Source organism: Xyrauchen texanus, chromosome 5 (genome assembly GCF_025860055.1).
Source record: "Xyrauchen texanus isolate HMW12.3.18 chromosome 5, RBS_HiC_50CHRs, whole genome shotgun sequence".
Lineage (NCBI taxonomy): Eukaryota > Metazoa > Chordata > Actinopteri > Cypriniformes > Catostomidae > Xyrauchen > Xyrauchen texanus.
This window is the reverse complement of record NC_068280.1, coordinates 2,058,654-2,079,517: the sequence shown is the minus strand read 5'-3', so window position 1 is coordinate 2,079,517 and position 20,864 is coordinate 2,058,654. Positions and strand designations below refer to the sequence as shown.

The following is a 20,864-nucleotide window of genomic DNA, read 5'->3' as shown; positions in this document are numbered from 1 at the left end:
AAACTCAAAAAACTTTGCACGTATCAGATGGACATTGATATTGACAGATATCATAGACAGATGCACTTTTTTAATACCGATGCATTTGAATTGTAAATTGAACAGATGTAATTTTGAACAGAAGATGGACCTCCTTATTCTGTCAAAACATGTGGTAAAATTTCCACATCATGAAGATGATCAGATAACAGCTCTATAAAAACTCTTGACACAAATAAATATTAACATATAGTGACCTGATCGAACATAAGACTACATGTAAACTCATATCAGGTAAGATAATTTGTACATACATATTTCCAATGAAAGATAAGAAAAATCACACTGTTAATCTATCAACACTTGCATTTTGCTGTTAGCTGTGTGTGATGCATGTCCTAAATTGCTATTTTAACATGTTTTGATGGAAAAATCACTTATAAATCTATCATTTAACAGATTATCTAAGCAGATAATAATATTGATGATAAACTAGCCTCTTCAAAACAAACATATTGCAGCATATTTTGACGTGTCAATGACAGTCTTATTGTCAGTTTATCCTTGTACTGAAAGAAAAAGAACATTTTAATTTAATTTCAAAGGAAACTTTGCTGTATACATTAACCATACATTAAATTGCAATAGCCTGGGTTGGGAGGGTTACTTTTGAAATGTGTTCCACTAGAGATTACATGCTGTAAAATTTCATTTGTAACATAGTTCGTTAGATTACTCAGGTCAGTAAGGTATTATAAATACTTTGGATTACTTCTTCAGCACTGGTAGATTTTTTCACTTGTTTTTCACAAACTCTGTCAGTGCAGTAAGACAAAATACACATGTTAAAAATACATTCTCTGAAAAAACGAAATCTCTTATGCAGTGTTTCTAAAACAAGATTAATCAAACTGATATTTTTTTAAGGATTTTAATAATACAAAAGTGATGATCAATAAAATAATTTTTGTCCTAATATCAAAGATCTTACTAGAAAAACAGAAATTATGATCCAACGTGAATTTTCTTGATAATAAATATGATGGTGTCTGGTAACATGTGCATGTAAAATGGCTAGAAATAGCATGTTAGCTTAGCGTAAAGTCAACAATTTACACAATGTTTATTTCTATTTCTTCTGCTCCAAACGTACTTCAAACTTTCTTCTCTGTCTGCTCGTATGAATGTAACACATCATAAGAAAGTGTTTCACCGCTGTTCAAATGCACTTCAGATCGCATAATTTATATGCATAAATGTTTTCCATCTGAAAGGACTAAATATTAAATGAAAAAAAATGACAATAAAATGCAAAGTAATCTCTTCAGTAATCAAAACACTATTTTAATGTAACTGTATTCTAATTACCAATGATTTCAATTGTAAATGTAGTGGAATACAGTTACTTATATTTTGTATTTTAAATACGTAATCCCATTACATATATTCCCCAACCCTGGCAATAGCAATATATGACTCACAAAACAATAAATAAACGTTATTGGGACTCTGAATATAGACCATACAGACAATGATTGAACAAGCGAGCATAAATCAGCTGGTGCAATAATCTGTAACATTAAGGTGAAATGTGGCATTTTTAAAGTTCATGACAGTTCATATAGTACAGCAAAATAAGATTGTTGAAAGGTGAAAAATTCTAGAAGTATGGTGCGATATATTATAATGGTATTATTTATTTATTTATACATAATGATGAGTTTGCTTCATTTTGTATTCTGAACAAATTCTGCTTTAAATTATTAACTGAATGTCTCTTTAAAATCCTGAAACATGTCAATTCATAAATGCTTTGTAAAATATAATTGTTCCAGATAAAAGCTGTTAGAATAATAAAAACTTCTGTTAAGGCACACAACAGCTAATTTGTTTTATCTCCAAATGTATTTAGGAACCTCAAAATCTGATCTGGTTTTGTGGATACAATAACAGTGAAATTTCACAATGGTTTCCATCATTGTTAAAGGTATTTTACGTGTTTTTTTATTAAAAGTGTATATTGTAAGCTACATATATATCGAAAATTATTCTGGAACAAAACATTTTGAGGAACTAAACAACATTGACATTGTAAAAATTCCAGAAGTTCAGCAGTTTCTGAGTTTACACCTCCTTTTAACATTGCATGCTCAAATGTACAAAACATCATATACAGTACATAAATTATAAATATATATCTGAATTCATATACTTCAATACATTAAAGAAAATACTTAATTGTGGAGAAATTAACCACTATATAACTCAGTGTTCCCCAACCTTTTTTCTGCCGTGGCACACTTTTTACGACTAAAAAAAACCACGGCACGCCACTATCCCACATAGGCTAACCATCGTCAATATTTTTCCTTTTCAAGAACTTCTCCATGTTTTCTGTCTGTCTTAGTCACGTGTTTACATGTAATGTTTGAAATTTGGCTATACAACATTTAAAGAAAAAAAATCACATACAGTGCTTGCGTTAGACTTTCTCATAGTCCATCATTTTGACGTATATTGTCGTAAAAATTCTGTCATAATCCATTCCGCAGTGCTGACGCGAGTCATGTGATGACCCTTTACGTGTATAAATATCACTCACTTCATGGACTTCAATGTATTCTGCAGCGCTGACGCGAGTCATGTGATGACCCTTTAAACGTATAAATATCACTCACTTCATAGACTTCAATGTATTCTGCAGCGCTGACACGAGTCATGTGATGACCTTTTAAACGTATAAATATCACTCACTTCATGGACTTCAATGTATTCTGCAGCGCTGACGCGAGTCATGTGATGACCTTTTAAACGTATAAATATCACTCACTTCATGGACTTCAATGTAATCTGCAGTGCTGACGCGAGTCATGTGATGACCCTTTAAACGTATAAATATCACTCACTTCATAGACTTCAATGTAATCTGCAGTGCTGACGCGAGACATGTGATGACCCTTTACACGTATAAATATCACTCACTTCATAGACTTCAATGTATTCTGCAGTGCTGACGCGGGTCATGTGATGACCCTTTACACGTATAAATATCACTCACTTCATAGACTTCAATGTATTCTGCAGCGCTGACGCGAGTCATGTGATGACCCTTTACACGTATATCACTCACTTCATAGACTTCAATGTATTCTGCAGTGCTGACGCGAGACATGTGATGACCCTTTACCCGTATATCACTCACTTCATAGACTTCAATGTATTCTGCAGTGCTGACGCGAGACATGTGATGACCCTTTACCCGTATAAATATCACTCACTTCATAGACTTCAATGTATTCTGCAGCGCTGACGCGAGTCATGTGATGACCCTTTACTCGTATAAATATCACTCACTTCATAGACTTCAATGTATTCTGCAGTGCTGACGCGAGTCATGTGATGACCCTTTACTCGTATAAATATCACTCACTTCATAGACTTCAATGTATTCTGCAGTGCTGACGCGAGTCATGTGATGACCCTTTACACGTATAAATATCACTCACTTCATAGACTTCAATGTATTCTGCAGCGCTGACGCGAGTCATGTGATGACCCTTTACGCATATAAATATCACTCGCTTCATAGACTTCAATGTATTCTGCAGTGCTGACGCGGGTCATGTGATGACCCTTTACTCGTATAAATATCACTCGCTTCATAGACTTCAATGTATTCTGCAGCACTGACGCGAGTCATGTGATGACCCTTTACTCGTATAAATATCACTCGCTTCATAGACTTCAATGTATTCTGCAGCGCTGACGCGAGTCATGTGATGACCCTTTACGCGTATAAATATCCCTCACTTCATAGATTTCAATGTATTCTGCAGCGCTGACACGAGTCATGTGATGACCCTTTACGCGTATAAATATCCCTCACTTCATAGATTTCAATGTATTCTGCAGCGCTGACACGAGTCATGTGATGACCCTTTACACGTATAAATATCACTCACTTCATAGACTTCAATGTATTCTGCAGTGCTGACGCGAGTCATGTGATGACCCTTTACTCGTATAAATATCACTCACTTCATAGACTTCAATGTATTCTGCAGTGCTGACGCGAGTCATGTGATGACCCTTTACACGTATAAATATCCCTCACTTCATAGACTTCAATGTATTCTGCAGCACTGACACGAGTCATGTGATGACCCTTTACACGTATAAATATCACTCGCTTCATAGACTTCAATGTATTCTTCAACGCTGACACGAGTCATGTGATGACCCTTTACACGTATAAATATCCCTCACTTCATAGACTTCAATGTATTCTGCAGCACTGACACGAGTCATGTGATGACCCTTTACACGTATAAATATCACTCACTTCATAGACTTCAATGTATTCTGCAGCGTTGACACGAGTCATGTGATGACCCTTTACTCGTATAAATATCACTCACTTCATAGACTTCAATGTATTCTGCAGTGCTGACACGAGTCATGTGATGACCCTTTACTCGTATAAATATCACTCACTTCATAGACTTCAATGTATTCTGCAGTGCTGACACGAGTCATGTGATGACCCTTTACTCGTATAAATATCACTCGCTTCATAGACTTCAATGTATTCTGCAGTGCTGACACGAGTCATGTGATGACCCTTTACACGTATAAATATCACTCACTTCATAGACTTCAATGTATTCTGCAGCGTTGACACGAGTCATGTGATGACCCTTTACTCGTATAAATATCACTCGCTTCATAGACTTCAATGTATTCTGCAGTGCTGACACGAGTCATGTGATGACCCTTTACTCGTATAAATATCACTCACTTCATAGACTTCAATGTATTCTGCAGTGCTGACACGAGTCATGTGATGACCCTTTACTCGTATAAATATCACTCGCTTCATAGACTTCAATGTATTCTGCAGTGCTGACACGAGTCATGTGATGACCCTTTACTCGTATAAATATCACTCGCTTCATAGACTTCAATGTATTCTGCAGTGCTGACACGAGTCATGTGATGACCCTTTACTCGTATAAATATCACTCGCTTCATAGACTTCAATGTATTCTTCAACGCTGACACGAGTCATGTGATGACCCTTTACTCGTATAAATATCACTCACTTCTGCACATTAATCATTGCTCTTCACATTCACAAAAGTGACTGATTATGGTCAAATTTCTCCAAAATGTGAGGAGTTTGGATCTCTGCAATAATTTTTTTGATTTTTTTCAAGCATTTATTTATTTTGTGGAATTTAAAAATGTTCCTCGACACACCTTACAATCTATCAAGGCACACTAGTGTGCGGCACAGTAGTTGGGAAACAGTGATATAACTCACAATCATGTAAACAAAAAATAAAATGATGAGTCTTTATTCTTGATTTAGTTTAGAAACGAATATTTTCACATTTTATTTTTTATTTGTTATTTTATGACAGGTTCCTCACCGGGACTGTTGATATTCATCTCTGTTTTGTTTTGTAAGTGTAAAACAGTTGCACATGCTTTGAATTAGTAAACAAATGCAGATTGAAATGCAGAATGTCTCTTTGTTGGAATCTCTCATTCAATGATCATTATTTTTTCCAATCCTCAGGTTTAACATTCGTCTCTGAATCCAAAGCAGCAGTTCGTCCAGTCTATGAGTGTCAGCTTTTTAATGACACGTTCATCTGCACTGGTGCTCAGTATCGCATGCACTGCAACACAAGTACACACGATTTTTATTACTCGCGATATTACCATCGGTGCAGTAATTATAATGACTGTGACTGTCGTGGTAATGGGAACACCTGTAGATGTTATGGTGCCAGTACTTCCTCTTCCTGCTTTTGCCAGAATTATGACAATAACTCCATTATCACTGCTGCAGTTAGTCCAGTCTATAAATGTGGACTTTATAACGACATGTACATCTGCACCGGTGCTCAGTACCGCATGTACTGCAGTGCAAATTTGTCTGATGTTTATTACACAAGAGATTATCAATTCTGCTGGAACTCTGACAGCTGGTGCTATGGTGATAAATACACCTGTGAATGCTCCGGTGCCACTTCATCTTCCTGCTCGTGTGATAATTACAGCAATAACATCACTATCACAGCAGCAGTTCGTCCGGCCTATGAGTGTCAGCTTTTTAATGACATGTTCATCTGCACTGGTGCTCAGTACCACATGCACTGCAACACAAGTACACACTATTTTCATGACGAACGATTTTACCACAGGTGCAGTAATTATGATGACTGTGACTGTCGTGGTAATGGTAACACCTGTAGATGTTATGGTGCCAGTACTTCCTCTTCCTGCTTTTGCCAGAATTATGACAATAACTCCATTATCACCGCTGCAGTTAGTCCAGTCTATAAATGTGGACTTTATAACGACATGTACATCTGCACCGGTGATCAGTACCGCATGTACTGCAGTGCAAATTTGTCTGATGTTTATTACACAAGAGATTTTCAATTCTGCTGGAATTCTGACTGTTGGTGCTATGGTGATAAATACACCTGTTCATGCTACGGTCCCACTTCCTCTTCCTGCTCGTGTGATAATTACAGCAGTAACATCACTATCAGAGCAGCAGTTCGTCCGGCCTATGAGTGTCAGCTTTTTAATGACACGTTCATCTGCACTGGTGCTCAGTATCGCATGCACTGCAACACAAGTACACACTCTTTTCATGACGAACGATTTTACCATAGGTGCAGTAATTATGGCTGTGACTGTCGTGGTAATGGGAACACCTGTAGATGTTATGGTGCCAGTACTTCCTCTTCCTGCTTTTGCCAGAATTATGACAATAACTCCATTATCACCGCTGCAGTTAGTCCAGTCTATAAATGTGGACTTTATAACGACATGTACATCTGCACCGGTGCTCAGTACCGCATGTACTGCAGTGCAAATGCGTCTGATATTTATTACACAAGAGATTTTCAATTCTGCTGGAATTCTGGCAGCTGGTGCTATGGTGATAAATACACCTGTTCATGCTACGGTCCCACTTCCTCTTCCTGCTCGTGTGATAATTACAGCAATAACATCACTATCAGAGCAGCAGTTCGTCCGGCCTATGAGTGTCAGCTTTTTAATGACATGTTCATCTGCACTGGTGCTCAGTACCGCATGCACTGCAACACAAGTACACACCATTTTCATGATGCACGATTTTACCACCAGTGCAGTAATTATAATGGCTGTGACTGTCGTGGTAATGGGAACACCTGTAGATGTTATGGTGCCAGTACTTCCTCTTCCTGCTTTTGCCAGAATTATGACAATAACTCCATTATCACCGCTGCAGTTAGTTCAGTCTATAAATGTGGACTTTATAACGACATGTACATCTGCAACGGTGCTCAGTACCGCATGTACTGCAGTGCAAATTCATCAGACTTTTCTTTCACAAAATATCAACAATATTGCTGGAATTCTGACAGCTGGTGCTATGGTGATAAATACACCTGTAGATGCTACGGTCCCACTTCCTCTTCCTGCTCGTGTGATAATTACAGAAGTAACATCACTATCACTGCAGCAGTTCGTCCAGTCTATGAGTGTCAGCTTTTTAATGACATGTTCATCTGCACTGGTGCTCAGTACCGCATGCACTGCAACACAAGTACACACTCTTTTTATTACTCGCGATATTACCACAGGTGCAGAAATTATAATGGCTGTGACTGTCGTGGTAATGGGAACACCTGTAGATGTTATGGTGCCAGTACTTCCTCTTCCTGCTTTTGCCAGAATTATGACAATAACTCCATTATCACTGCTGCAGTTAGTCCAGTCTATAAATGTGGACTTTATAACGACATGTACATCTGCACCGGTGATCAGTACCGCATGTACTGCAGTGCAAATGCGTCTGATGTTTATTACACAAGAGATTATCAATACTGCTGGAACTCTGACTGTTGGTGCTATGGTGATAAATACACCTGTGAATGCTCCGGTGCCACTTCCTCTTCCTGCTCGTGTGATAATTACAGCAATAACATCACTATCACAGCAGCAGTTCGTCCGGTCTATGAGTGTCAGCTTTTTAATGACATGTTCATCTGCACTGGTGCTCAGTACCGCATGCACTGCAACACAAGTACACACTCTTTTCATGACGAACGATTTTACCACCAGTGCAGTAATTATAATGGCTGTGACTGTCGTGGTAATGGGAACACCTGTAGATGTTATGGTGCCAATACGTCCTCTTCCTGCTTTTGCCAGAATTATGACAATAACTCCATTATCACTGCTGCAGTTAGTCCAGTCTATAAATGTGGACTTTACAATGACATGTACATCTGCACCGGTGCTCAGTACCGCATGTACTGCAGTGCAAATGCATCTGATATTTATTACACAACAGATTATCAATTCTGCTGGAATTCTGGCAGCTGGTGTGATGGTGATAAATACACCTGTTCATGCTACGGTCCCACTTCCCCTTCCTGCTCGTGTGATAATTACAGCAATAACATCACTATCACAGCAGCAGTTCGTCCGGCCTATGAGTGTCAGCTTTTTAATGACATGTTCATCTGCACTAGTGCTCAGTATCGCATGCACTGCAACACAAGTACACACTATTTTCATGATGCACAATATTACCACCAGTGCAGTAATTATAATGGCTGTGACTGTCGTGGCAATGGGAACACCTGTAGATGTTATGGTGCCAATACGTCCTCTTCCTGCTTTTGCCAGAATTATGACAATAACTCCATTATCACTGCTGCAGTTAGTCCAGTCTATAAATGTGGACTTTATAACGACATGTACATCTGCACCGGTGATCAGTACCGCATGTACTGCAGTGCAAATGCTCCATATTTTTCTTACACAAAAGATTATCAATTCTGCTGGAACTCTGACAGCTGGTGCTATGGTGATAAATACACCTGTGAATGCATCAGTCCCACTTCCATGTGCTTCTGCACTACTGACAACAATGAAGCCACAGAATATCCCAGTCTCCTTACAGCAGGTGAGCATGTTATTGCACTGGAATGACATGACATTTTTTTTCTTTGTTGTTGTTTTTTGTTTTTCACTTTGTCTTTTATTAATGGCATGTCTATGATGCATTTTGTCATTCTAGGCATAAATATGACACTGCTGGAAGAATGCAGGGTAAGTAGGTTAACATAAGTTACTAAAATTTAGAAAACCAGATCCTATCAATAACTCTCCAAACAATAGCGCTATAAGTAAAGATTAATTGATGACTTGTGGAGTGCTTTCATTTTCAACATTTCAATGGTCTAGAGACAGTTATTTTGCTCTAATATCATTGGTAACACATGTAATGTAGGCCTACACTTGCAGGAAATGTGAGGCCTTAAATTTACCATGGATTTCTACATAAACTGGTCATTGTTTATCTTGTTCTGCTGGTTTTATGAAGCGAAATTGAAGACTGTATTAAGAATTTTTTAAGAGCCAATTGAAGATGTAATTAATCAATTGAAGGGAACACAATATGTTAAAGGGTACCCCGATTAGTGCAGCATGTTGGCCTTATAAGATTAAATTGGGCGTCAGCTATAAAAAGGTGATACAAAAAAACTCCAAATGTTTTTGTTTTTATTAAAAAAAGCCGAAAATCCGTTCACTCGTAGGCCGCCACATTTATTTACGTCTCAATGCATTCTGGGTAGTGACGTGTATAGGTTGTTGCCTGGTTGTAGCCTAGCCGCTCTAGCAGCTTCGGTTATTCGTTTTCCAACGTACCGGCTAGCTAGCTACGTTTTGACAGGTAGCGAGATGAACACGTCTGCCGTTCAGCCTTTTCAGTTTGAACCCGAGCGCACTGTAGGCTTAAATCAGGAGAATAACGCGGACGACGATAGGCCCACTCAAGATTATCAGAGAGTTGAGGAAGCGAGAGTAGGGCAAAACAGATGGTGTCTGTGCGGCTACTGCTTGCCCATGCCAAGCGAGAACGAGAGCGTTTGCTGTAAAGAGCTCCACTTTTTGTCAGCAGCTGTCCTGGGTAGGCTAAGTATAGAGCAGACGATCGTACTATCGGTATAAATAATTTAATAAGTCATCTACCGCCATCGTTAGCTTTATTTTCACCAAGAAGTCACTACACACAGAAATACCCCCGCCCCCCGAACCAAGTCAACACTGTTCTGCTCATCTACCTCTACATTTTTAATCTTACAATTACAAAATTGTTATTAATAATGAACTGCAGTTATTCATTAATTATTGAATTGCCTTGAACTACATATTTAAAATCGTAAATCTCAGATAATTCTGATTTGCACTATTTTTTCCCTCTCCAATTGTTAGTGTATATTTCTTTTGCCCATCTCAATTTCATGTTTACCTGTGTAACTATGGTCCTTTTTTACCGGGTAGTCCACATCAGCTGGCCACTGTACCGCTGCATCCGACTGGTTAACATCCATCTGCGTTGCTGCATCAACCATACTAGGAGAACACTGTAGGCCTAACGTTACAGTGGATTCATTAACAGCATCTGGTGGATTGTCGGTTACCTCCATGATCGGCGTAGTGTCCGATGATTCGTCTTCCGCGACTGCAGGAGCGGGTTTGTACATCCTAGCAGTAGAGTGTCCAGAGTCGCTTGCCTTTGTCGTTTGTTAGCGCGGCTTTCACTCGCTATGCGCGGACGCTTGCTATGCTTCTTGTGGGGGAAAATTGAAGGCACGGCATTTGGTTTTAGTCTTCGCTTGTAACTAGCTGCACCTGTGAGCTCTTTTAGCCGACTAAATGCCTCAAACGCATCAGGGCTGAAGTGACGGGAACACAGCCGTGGGTCTTTAGGGAGTTGTACTCGTCCGCAGGCAACTTCCCACTCTTTTCTTATTTTCTTCTCCTTTGGAAAGGAGTGGAGGCTTACATCACTCCCCCTGTTGCCTTTGGACTGGAAATTACAACCAAACGCTGCACAATGTGGCATTATATTCACTTTTCGGATGTAGCTACAGTTAAACTTAGCGCCATTAGCTCACCTCTCTCTGTTCTGAACACAACCGACACAACCAATATGCGTCATCGACCCAGAATGCATTGCACGCGCAAAAATAATGGCTGCCTTCGTAGTTCAAATTCTGTAAAAACTTTGAGGATTTTTTAAATAACGAAAAAATTTTATGTATTTCTAACTATATATTTTTGTAGGAGAGAACAGTTGTAGCATATTTAGGGCTTTGTGTCTTAATAATCGGGGTTCATTTTAATAAGTTCTCTAAATGAAAATGTCTAGGGAGCACATCAGTGCTTAATTTGTATTTGACCAATCCGGCAAGTGTCTAGGGGAGGGATAAGTAACGGAATATTAGCGCATTCACATTAGCAGACCAACTCAAGTGATTAACAGCTTGCATAAGTTGCTTTTATTACAGCTTGCACATGAAAAAAAAAAACAGAATAAACAATCGAATCAACACAAGCAATGCCACAGTAAATAAAGATAATGCGGCTTTTACCTTTCCTTTTAGTTGTTTAAAATAGACCATAAAACAGACATTGCTTTCCCCTCTGTTTCTCTATTTCGTACTTTGCTTCTGGTGTCTTTTGTAGTCCTGTGTCTTTTTGAAATTCATGACATCACAAATGGAATGGGGATAAACTGAGATAGTGGGGGTCCAACAAGGCAGAGAAATAGAAGCGATGAAATTGTGGAGGTGTGGAGCGATGCATGCCCTATTAGTGTTTTAGACAGAAAATCCTGTGTAAAATTAACACCATCTAAGGCACGTAAAAGTTGATCAAAAATTCCATGGGCACTTAGGTCTTCAAGTTCAACAAGCTCAACAAAATCTTTTTCAGGCGACTCCATGCCAGATGTAAATTATTAAAGCACTCTTTCTGCTCAAGCAAGTTGCTTCATCAAGCATGAGACCAATCTTAGGAGTCAACAATCTTTTCAAATAATGTATTTTCATTTCAAGTGAAATATGGCTTTATATGTTTGCACATGCCACATTAGAGTGCAGAATTCTTCCCATGTCGAGACCATATAACTCCTGGCAATCAACTTCACTCTCAAAGCCATACGCTGGTCTGTGGCGCTTCGCTTCCTTGTAGGCTGTCCGAAATATTCTTGCAGTAGTGTTCACTTTATCGGATAGGTTATTTATTATTGTTTTTTGTAACAAGTCTTCTTTTGCCTTTTCGAGAATGCTAAGTGCTGCAGTGTGTGCCATCATCTAAGAATGTTTAAAATATTTTTTCCTAAGTGTGCCCCCTTTTTTAAGATCTGTGGCAGAAGACGTTACAGAGCATGTCACCAAATCATTCGCCAGTTTCATCCCCACTCATTTTTTGGGACCCAGGCATCAAACCTTTTTGCAAACAGCACAGCTCAGATGTGACCCCTCCATGACAAGCCAAGCATATTATGTCTTTTTTTTTAAACTCTGCTTTGGCCCATATTGCCCCCATTCTTTGACCTTCTCCAGTGTTTGTCTGCTCACCTCCACATGCTTCTTCCCCCAACCGGCCAGAGCATTCCACATTTGTAGACTTGCTCTGTTCCTTGGAGGTTGTTTCTTGCTTTGTGTTAACATCATTAGTCAATGAACTTGCACCTTTACTCTCAGTGGTATCTATAATTTCTCTTGCTTGTTTGGTTTCAGACGTTGGGCCCTGTCTAAAATAATCCAGTAAATTAAGATGTCTTTTTGCCATCGTTCCACATCTCCGATTAAAAAATATGAAACTTCCCGTCCCCTCCCTCCTCATACAACTACAACAACAACAACCGCCATTCGCCACTAAATGGCGGTGACATCACCATGACACTTGTGCCAGGCTATGTGCACCTTGAGGCCATGTGAAGCGTCGAAAGCCTGCTGGCTGGAGGTCATGGGGCAGACCCTGATGCCACGGGTCGACTGACTGAGACGACTGGCTGATGGACCACCTGTGCCCCCTACTGTGCCAACTTGCTGTGCTTTAGCAATCCGGCACTCCACTCGTTATTGTGAGCGTCGCTCCTCTGCCCTCCGTTGTTGTTGGAGGGCGACTGCCTCCAACTGCCTAGTAGACGAGCCTCCTCAACAGAGGCCAATCTTGACACCGTTGGTAACAGTCAGCGGCAAGTCCACTCAGCTCCTCATCATCCTGTACCACATTACACCATCTCCCCTCTAGCCCATGCTGTGCCCATATAGCCCCCTCAATCTGGCCAAACAAAAGCTGTTTATGCATGTGGTGGCTGAGCATGTGGGCTTCTGGAGCTCATTGATGGGACTTTGTCCAGATCTTTCAAGGATTTGTGAGATTCTCACACAATCCAGCCTGGTTAAACACAGGATGGATCGTAGGCAAGACAGCCTATATGTTTCTAACCCGTGAAGATGTTCCATTAACGGGGTCCATGTTTCACAAGCATAGAGAAGGGAGGGAATGACCATGGCCGAGAAGACCTGAAGCTTTGTGCGGAGCGACAGACCAGGAAGCTTCCATACAGCATTGCGCAACCGATGAAAAGATAATGGCGCTCAACTGATTCGGAGTGAGATCTCCGCTGCTAAACCAGAGCCGGTCATGAGCACACTGCCCAGGTATGGAAAACTCTCCACTCTCTCCACAACTGCTCTATCACCAATTGGAAGTTGGGGGGTGGAGTGTCCGATGGCACAAAGTACCAAGGCAGGTGCTTAGTTTTGGTGGGGCTGATGTAAGGCCCTACCTCTTAGTGGCAAGCTCCAGGTTCAGCAGCAGCACCCCAACTCCTCCTTTGAGTGAGCATTAATTTAATTATATCGGCATACATAACATGGTTGAGCAATAGGGAACCATCCCTTGACTGCACCCAGGCATCGATCAGCCTCCCATTGTATATGAACTAGATGGAAATTCCTTCGGTACAGCCAATGAAGGCTTCATGAACTACATGGTCGAAATAGTCGCACCCCAAGGTGTACAGGGAATGGCTCTGACTCTCAGCCACGTAGTTTTACCTGGGCCCGCCCACCATCATGAAGGTCCTTAATGCTCATGAGCAGAGGGTGAGGGACTCCGAAAGCACAAAGAACGACCAAGAGCCCAGGCCTACTGATGGTATTATAGGCCTTGATAACATAAATAAACCAGAGATGTAGGTCTTTTTGGAATTCCCTACACCTCTGCTGTAGCAGACGGACAGAAAATATGGCATCCATGTAGGGCCGCTCTTTCCTGAAACCACATTGGGGCTCCGCAAGCCTCTCCTCAGTGTGCCTAGCGAGGCGATATTGAATAAACCTTGCCAGGACCTTTACCGGCACACTGAGGAGTGAGATACCCCTGTAGTTGTTACAGTCTTTGCGGTCCTCCTTCTTAAAGAGGGGGACCACCAGGGCATCCTTCCAATCCTGCTGAACCCATCCAGTGGTCCAGACTGTTGTTATGATGTCATGTAGGGCAGTCTGTGCACAAACGCCAACCTCCCTCAGCAATTCGCCAGGGAGATCATCTCTGCCCGGTGCCTTTCCCGTTCTCAGACTCTGGATCGCTTTCAATACTTCCTCAACAGATGGCACCTCAGCCAACCACTCCTTAGCAGGGTCATCTCCACTTTGTTCCACGTTGTTTTCCTGGCTGAGGGATTTCCTCAGCTAATGCTCAGCAAATCTGAAAACCTGTTCCTGGGGGTCAGAGATTGGATCACCGTTCTTTCCCCTAATGATGGTAATAGGTGTGGCATTACAGATTACTTTTTTGATGTAATTAAAGAGCGATGTGTGATCATGGGCCGCCGAGGCAGACTCTATCCCCTCAGCAACATGCGACCACCACCTATTCTTGCAGCACCTCACGGCTCTCCGAACCTCAGAGCAAAGGCTACGGTAAGCCTCCTCATTCTCTGACATGGGATGCTGTAGCTGATGAGAGTGGGCCTGTCGCTTTTTCTCAGCCAGTTTGAACACCTCCTCTGTCAGCCAGAGTCTTTGGAGAGGTCTGGACCATGTACCCAAAGCAAACATTGCAGCTGTATGAGCCACAGTCCTAAACCTTGCCCATTTTCCCTCGACATCTGTAGGATTGGGGGACGATGCCAAACCCAGTCACAGGTGATGATGAAATTCTCACTTTTTTTGTTGTTTCTGGAGGAGCCACGAGGGTAAGAATTCAGTCTCCTGACTCCACAAAATGAGGATTGGTCAGGAGACATCATAGACACCTGTCCCCCAGGGACCTCTGGCACAAGGTTAAGTTCTTTACATCGTAGATTTGTGGTAGTTAATTAAAAAGGTGGAGGGGTTACCAGCCCCTCGTACCCCTCCAGAGACCCCATTTGGCCGCTGTGGTGGTTACAAACGCTATGAGGAGGAAAGGCCAATCGGAATTGGACCTCCCCCCACATCACTGTCCACGACAGCGTTGCCCGTCCGGCTCCACGAGGAGGTAGGGGGTTGTTTGCCCCCTCACACACACACACACACACAAACAAACAAACACACTCAAATCCACCAATTACAGATGAGAAGTCATTTATTACCATGGAAATAGGAATAGTTAAAGTGGTACATTTGAATCGATCACCTCCAAAACATGGCATGGACTACACACTGCATATAGCTAATTTCTTAGTTTTATTATTATTATTTTACATTTAAAAGGTATATAGCAAGTTATTGATGACATTATCATTATTATATATATACATATATGTTCATTTTTTTAAGCAATAATGTAATAACAAATTCCCATAAAATGTAACTTAAAATTAACTTATTCATTTAATTCCATTAAAGATAACTAATTGCAATTTTATAGAAAATATATGAAATTTGTAAATCTTAAAAATAGTTTTGAGCATGCATATTGTAAAAATTAAATGTTAAGCATATATACATAGTTCAGCCATGAACCTCTTTTTGGTTCCCTTCTAGCTATTTGGAGTAGCAAGTCAAACTCCACTCCTTATCTTCTCTATCTAATATTTACATTTACATTTATGGATTTGGCAGACGCTTTTATCCAAAGCGACTTACAGTTCACTTATTACAGGGGCAATCCCCCCAGAGAAACCTGGAGTTAAGTGCCTTGCACAAGGACACAATGGTGGTGGCTGTGGGGATCGAACCAGCGACCTTCTGATTAACAGTTATGTGCTTTAGCCCACTACTCCACCACCAGTCCTTATACGCCACCAATATATTTGCCAGGCTCAACCCGGAGAGCACTTTTTTTAGTCCTATTGTTATCTCTAGCCTCCTCTCGCTAGTTCAGAGGTATCTCACCCTACGACATCAGATCTTGACACTGAGATCCCAGACAGTTTATGTGTCGAAGCGGATCATCTCTCCTCACACTCTAAATGCCAGAGTGCCCGACTTGCACAACAATATGCTTCCATTTCCAACTGCCCCGTATCTAAGATCTTGGAACACTTCATGGCATAACTCCTCCAACCGGTTTATCCCCCAAGGGAAAGAAACTTTTTTCTCTCCTTTACTGACTGCATTCCGACTCTTCCCCCACCACCCAGCTCTGTCCCGGCTAAAGCTAATGATCCCACTTTTCCAGCCAAACGGCCCCGCTCTGACCCATTAGACTCTATGGACCCCGTACTCGCAGCTCTTTTCGAGATCAAGGATTCAATCAATCGTCTGGATAACAGAGTTTCCACGCTGGAAAAACCTAACACACTTTCCTCATCGTCTCTTCATGTTCCTCTCTCAGCTCCTCCCTCGGAATCCCCAGGGTTTTCCCAAATGACTTATAGCCTCACTACAGACATTCCTGCGCCATCTACTGGGACTCCCTTCATTCCACTGGCAGCAGCTATTCCTCTCAGCCTGAGGAGACAGATTATTTAAGGAAATGACATAAACCTTGTCAAAATTCTGCTATGTGCATCAGGGGTCTTAGAAAAACGCATTGTAGACTGTGGGGATATTCTAATTGTTCTCAAAAAACGCAACCAAAGACTATCTAAGAGTCTGTCACTAGCAGAATTTAATTTGGCTTTTGCCATTTATAGAGATATGATGTGTGAGGTTTTCCCAGAGAGGAGATCTGAGCTAGACACCTATTTAGACATTATTTCTGACCTGGCTCTCAACTACAGCGCCTTTCTTTTATTCGAATAGCATGTCCTTTTCAGCTAAGGCAGCTATGTACATTCAGTGCTTCAATATCAAACTGGATTGGTCCATCATAGATCTTGAACTGTTCAGTAGACTTTTTACTGGCCATAAGGCTGCTCAGTCTGTGGTTCATTTTCCCATTCTGTTAACTTCTGTCCCAGGGGCAGGTTGGTTGGACTGAGCAGAGCTCTGTGTCAATTGGTAAGCAGTCCTTCTAGCCAGATGAATTCTTCAGCTTGCATACAATACCAACCTGTATTAATTACAACGAATCAGTGTGCCCATACATACAAAATGTTTGTCCCAGCAGGTTCAAAGCTCCTCCCAAATCTTTAAAAATATGAATAAACATCCTTCTTCGCCTATCATCCATCCATCCATCCTCAACCGCTTATCCAAAGTCGGGACAGAGGGGCAGCAGCTCCAGCAGGGCACCCCAAACTTCCCTATCCCGAGCCACATTAACCAGCTCTGACTGGGGGACCCCGAGGCGTTACCAGGCCAGTGTGGAGATGTAATCTCTCCACCTAATCCTGGGTCTTCCCCGAGGCCTCCTCACAGCTGGACGTGCCTGAAACACCTCCCTAGGGAGGCCTCCAGGGGTTATCTTTACCAGATGCCCAAACCACCTCAACTGGCTCCTTTCTACACAAAGGAGCAGCGGCTTTACTCTGAGCTCCTAATGGATGACTGAGCTCCTCACCCTATCTCTAAGGGAGAAGGCCGCCACCCTTCTGAAGAAACCCATTTTGGTACTCCCATTTTGGAAACCCGCTTGTACTCGCAACCTAGATCTTTTGTTCATGACTCAGCCTTCATGACCATAGGTGAGGGTAGGAACAATAATTGACCGGTAGATCGAGAGCTTTGCCTTCCAGCTCAGCTCTTTTCGTGACAACGGTGCGATAGAGCGAGTGCAATACCGCCCCCGCTGCCCAGATTCTCCGGCCAACCTCCCGCTCCATTGTCCCCTCACACGTGAACAAGACCCCGAGATACTTGAACACCTTCACTTGGGGCAATACCTCCTTCCCTACCCGGAGTACGCACTCCATCGGTTTCCTGCTGAGAACCATGGCCTCAGATTTAGAGGTGCTAATCCTCATCCCAGCAGCTTCACACTCGACTGCTAAGCGATCCAGTGAGAGCTGAAGGACACGGACCGATGATGACATGAAGACCACATCATCTGCAAAAAGCAGTGATGAGATCCCCAGCCCTCCGAACCGCACCCCTTCCCCACCCCGACTACACCTCAATATCCTGTCCATGAATATCACAAACAGGATTGGTGACAAAGCGCAGCCCTGGCAGAGACCAACCCCCACATGGAACGAACTCGACTTCGTGCCGAGAACCCGGACACAGCTCTCGCTTTGGACATAGCCTACAGGGATTGGATCACCCTAAGAAGGGACCCCTCCCACCCCGTACTCCCGCAGCATCTCCCACAGTATCTCCCGGGGGACCCGGTAAAACGCCTTCTCCAGATCCACATGTAGACCGGATGAGCATACTCCCAGGCCTCCTCCAGGATCCTTGCGAGAGTACAGAACTGGTCCATCGTTCCACTGCCAGGATGGAACTTGCATTGTTCCTCATCAATCCGAGGTTCGACAATTGGCCGAACCCTCCTCTACAGCACCTTGGAGTAAACTTTACTAGGTAGGCTGAGAAGTGTGATACCCCTGTAGTTGGCACACACTCTCTGGTCCCCCTTTTTTTCTTTGCCAATCAACGTCCAAGATTTCTCTAAGAATTTATCCCATCATCCTAATCAATGTTTTGTTAACTTCCTCATTACTGGTCTCATTTAAGGATTATTAGCTGAGCTCAGTTTCATCCCCTCACAAACCTCATGTCAGCATTAAAAGAACCCAACGTAGTCAATACAGTAATACAAAAAGAATTAGCCAAAGGGTTATTTGATCATCCCTTTTGCTTCTCTTCTTTTCCCTCTTTTCGAATTAATCCCATATGTATAGCCACAAGAAAGTTTCCTTTGTCCTCCACCTTCTAGATGATTTTCTAGTAGTTGATTTCCAGCACTCCCCTCCAGATCACAGTATTTCTAAACTCAAGGAACTTTTCCCTAACCTCAACATCCCCCTTTCAGCAGAGAACATTTTCGGCACTGCCACCACCATCAAATTTCTGGCCATCACCTTAGATAGTGAAGCTATGTAAGCTTCGCTCCCCGTCGAGAAGCTCAACCACATTTCACAAATCCTGTCATCTACCTTTTTTAAATGAGATTTACTGTCCCTGCTAGGACACCTCAATTTCACTATGTGCATCATTCCCCAGGGTCGCACATTTATTTCTAGACTACTAGATCTGTAAAAAAACGTCCCTAATCTCAATGATACTATCACACTAGGAAAAGGCTCACCCTTATTTTTGGACCCCCCTATTAAAGGAATGGAACAGGATTTCATTTTTCTATAACAAAAACTTTGACCCTCCACCTCACTACAGTTCTTCACTGACATTACCCTCTCCATTAGGTATGGCAGATTTTTCGGTAATCAGTGGTTCGCCGACAAATGGCAACATGAGATTCTCAGCCTACCTTCCGATATTAAATCTACAGTGCTTTTCAAATCTACCCCATAGTTATAGCATGTATGATTTGGGGCGATAAATGGTGCCCCAAAAAGATTACTGTTCTATGCCATAACCAAGCAGCAGTTAATATCATTAATAAAGGCCAGTCAGCAGTTCCTTTTATCAATTGCTTAACTATGTGTCTCTGTTGGATCTTTGTCATGAAAACATTTATTCTCAAAGCTACATGCATTCCCATTTCAAATGTCAGGATTTCTGGATACTCTGCCCTGACACCCATGGTTTTGGCCTGACTTGCACCCCTTTCTGCCAAACAGTCATAGACTAAAATCTCTCTCTTCTTATTTGGAAGCAGCGAGTATTTACATGAGGGTAACATAAGGTATCTACAATTTACCTTACTCTTAAAGCACTCAAAAACTAATCAAACAAAATTTTCCCCTTATCCATTATACCCTAACTCTACCTTCTGCCCTCTCTGGTCTATGTCCTGGTTTCTGCTAACACTGCGTTGCATGGCACCTAACACCCTTTGTTTGTCATGGCCAACGGCAACCCCCATGACCAGCTCCTGGTTCGTCTCCAATTTGAAGCAGCTGTGTCACCTATGTGGCCTCAGTGCTGAAGCCTACACTCCTTACTCCTTCAGGATCGTCGCAGCCACTAGAGCCATGCCTAAAGTGCCAACTTCTACCCTCAAAGAATTGGGTCGTTGGTCTTCAGCAGCCTTTGAACACTACGTCAGACCTAAAAACCTTATTGATGCCCAAAAAGAATGATCGAATAACATACTTTGTTATTAAATATAATGCCAGGTGGTGCTGGATCTAAATTTAGTGTCTTTATTTCTGGAGTGGTGGTGGTGTAGTGGCTAAAGCACAGGGCTGTTAATCAGAAGGTCACAGGTTCTAACCCCACGGCCACCACCATTGTGTCCTTGAGCAAGGCACTTAACTCCAGGTTGCTCTGGGGGGATTGTCCCTGTAATAATTGTACTGTAAGTCGCTTTGGATAAAAGTGTCCGCCAAATGCATAAATATAAATATTTCTATGTACTTGCAGCGCAAACATCCTTACCTTACTAATTGGTGTGCCTGGGCCGGGGGGGCTTGGTGGCTAAATCTGTGGGGGGTGTCTAAATGGGCTGATTTTCATTTTAAGTCTCTCGCTTGCTCAGCAGCAGCAATAGTAGTATACTATATATATAGAGGCTAAGGAGCATATTTTCAAACAATCTCAATGACAAATTATCAGAAGGTGAACAAA

At 41.9% G+C, this 20,864-nt stretch overlaps 1 protein-coding gene across 2 annotated transcripts in view; it reads left to right on the top strand.

Moving 5' to 3' along the window:
- Positions 1-221: 221 nt before the first annotated feature.
- LOC127643780 (uncharacterized) overlaps positions 222-20,864 on the top strand; it is a 33,764-nt gene continuing 13,121 nt past the window's right edge. The window contains exons 1-6 of one of the 2 annotated variants that reach the window (XM_052126657.1): positions 222-273; positions 1,892-1,966; positions 5,403-5,444; positions 5,561-6,191; positions 6,672-8,959; positions 9,074-9,105. In XM_052126657.1, coding sequence (XP_051982617.1) covers positions 1,945-1,966; positions 5,403-5,444; positions 5,561-6,191; positions 6,672-8,959; positions 9,074-9,105 — 3,015 coding nt within the window. In that variant the 5' untranslated portion in view covers positions 222-273; positions 1,892-1,944. Of the gene's footprint in view, positions 274-1,891; positions 1,967-5,402; positions 5,445-5,560; positions 8,960-9,073; positions 9,106-20,864 lie in introns of both variants that reach the window. The other variant, XM_052126656.1, reaches the window with a different exon arrangement.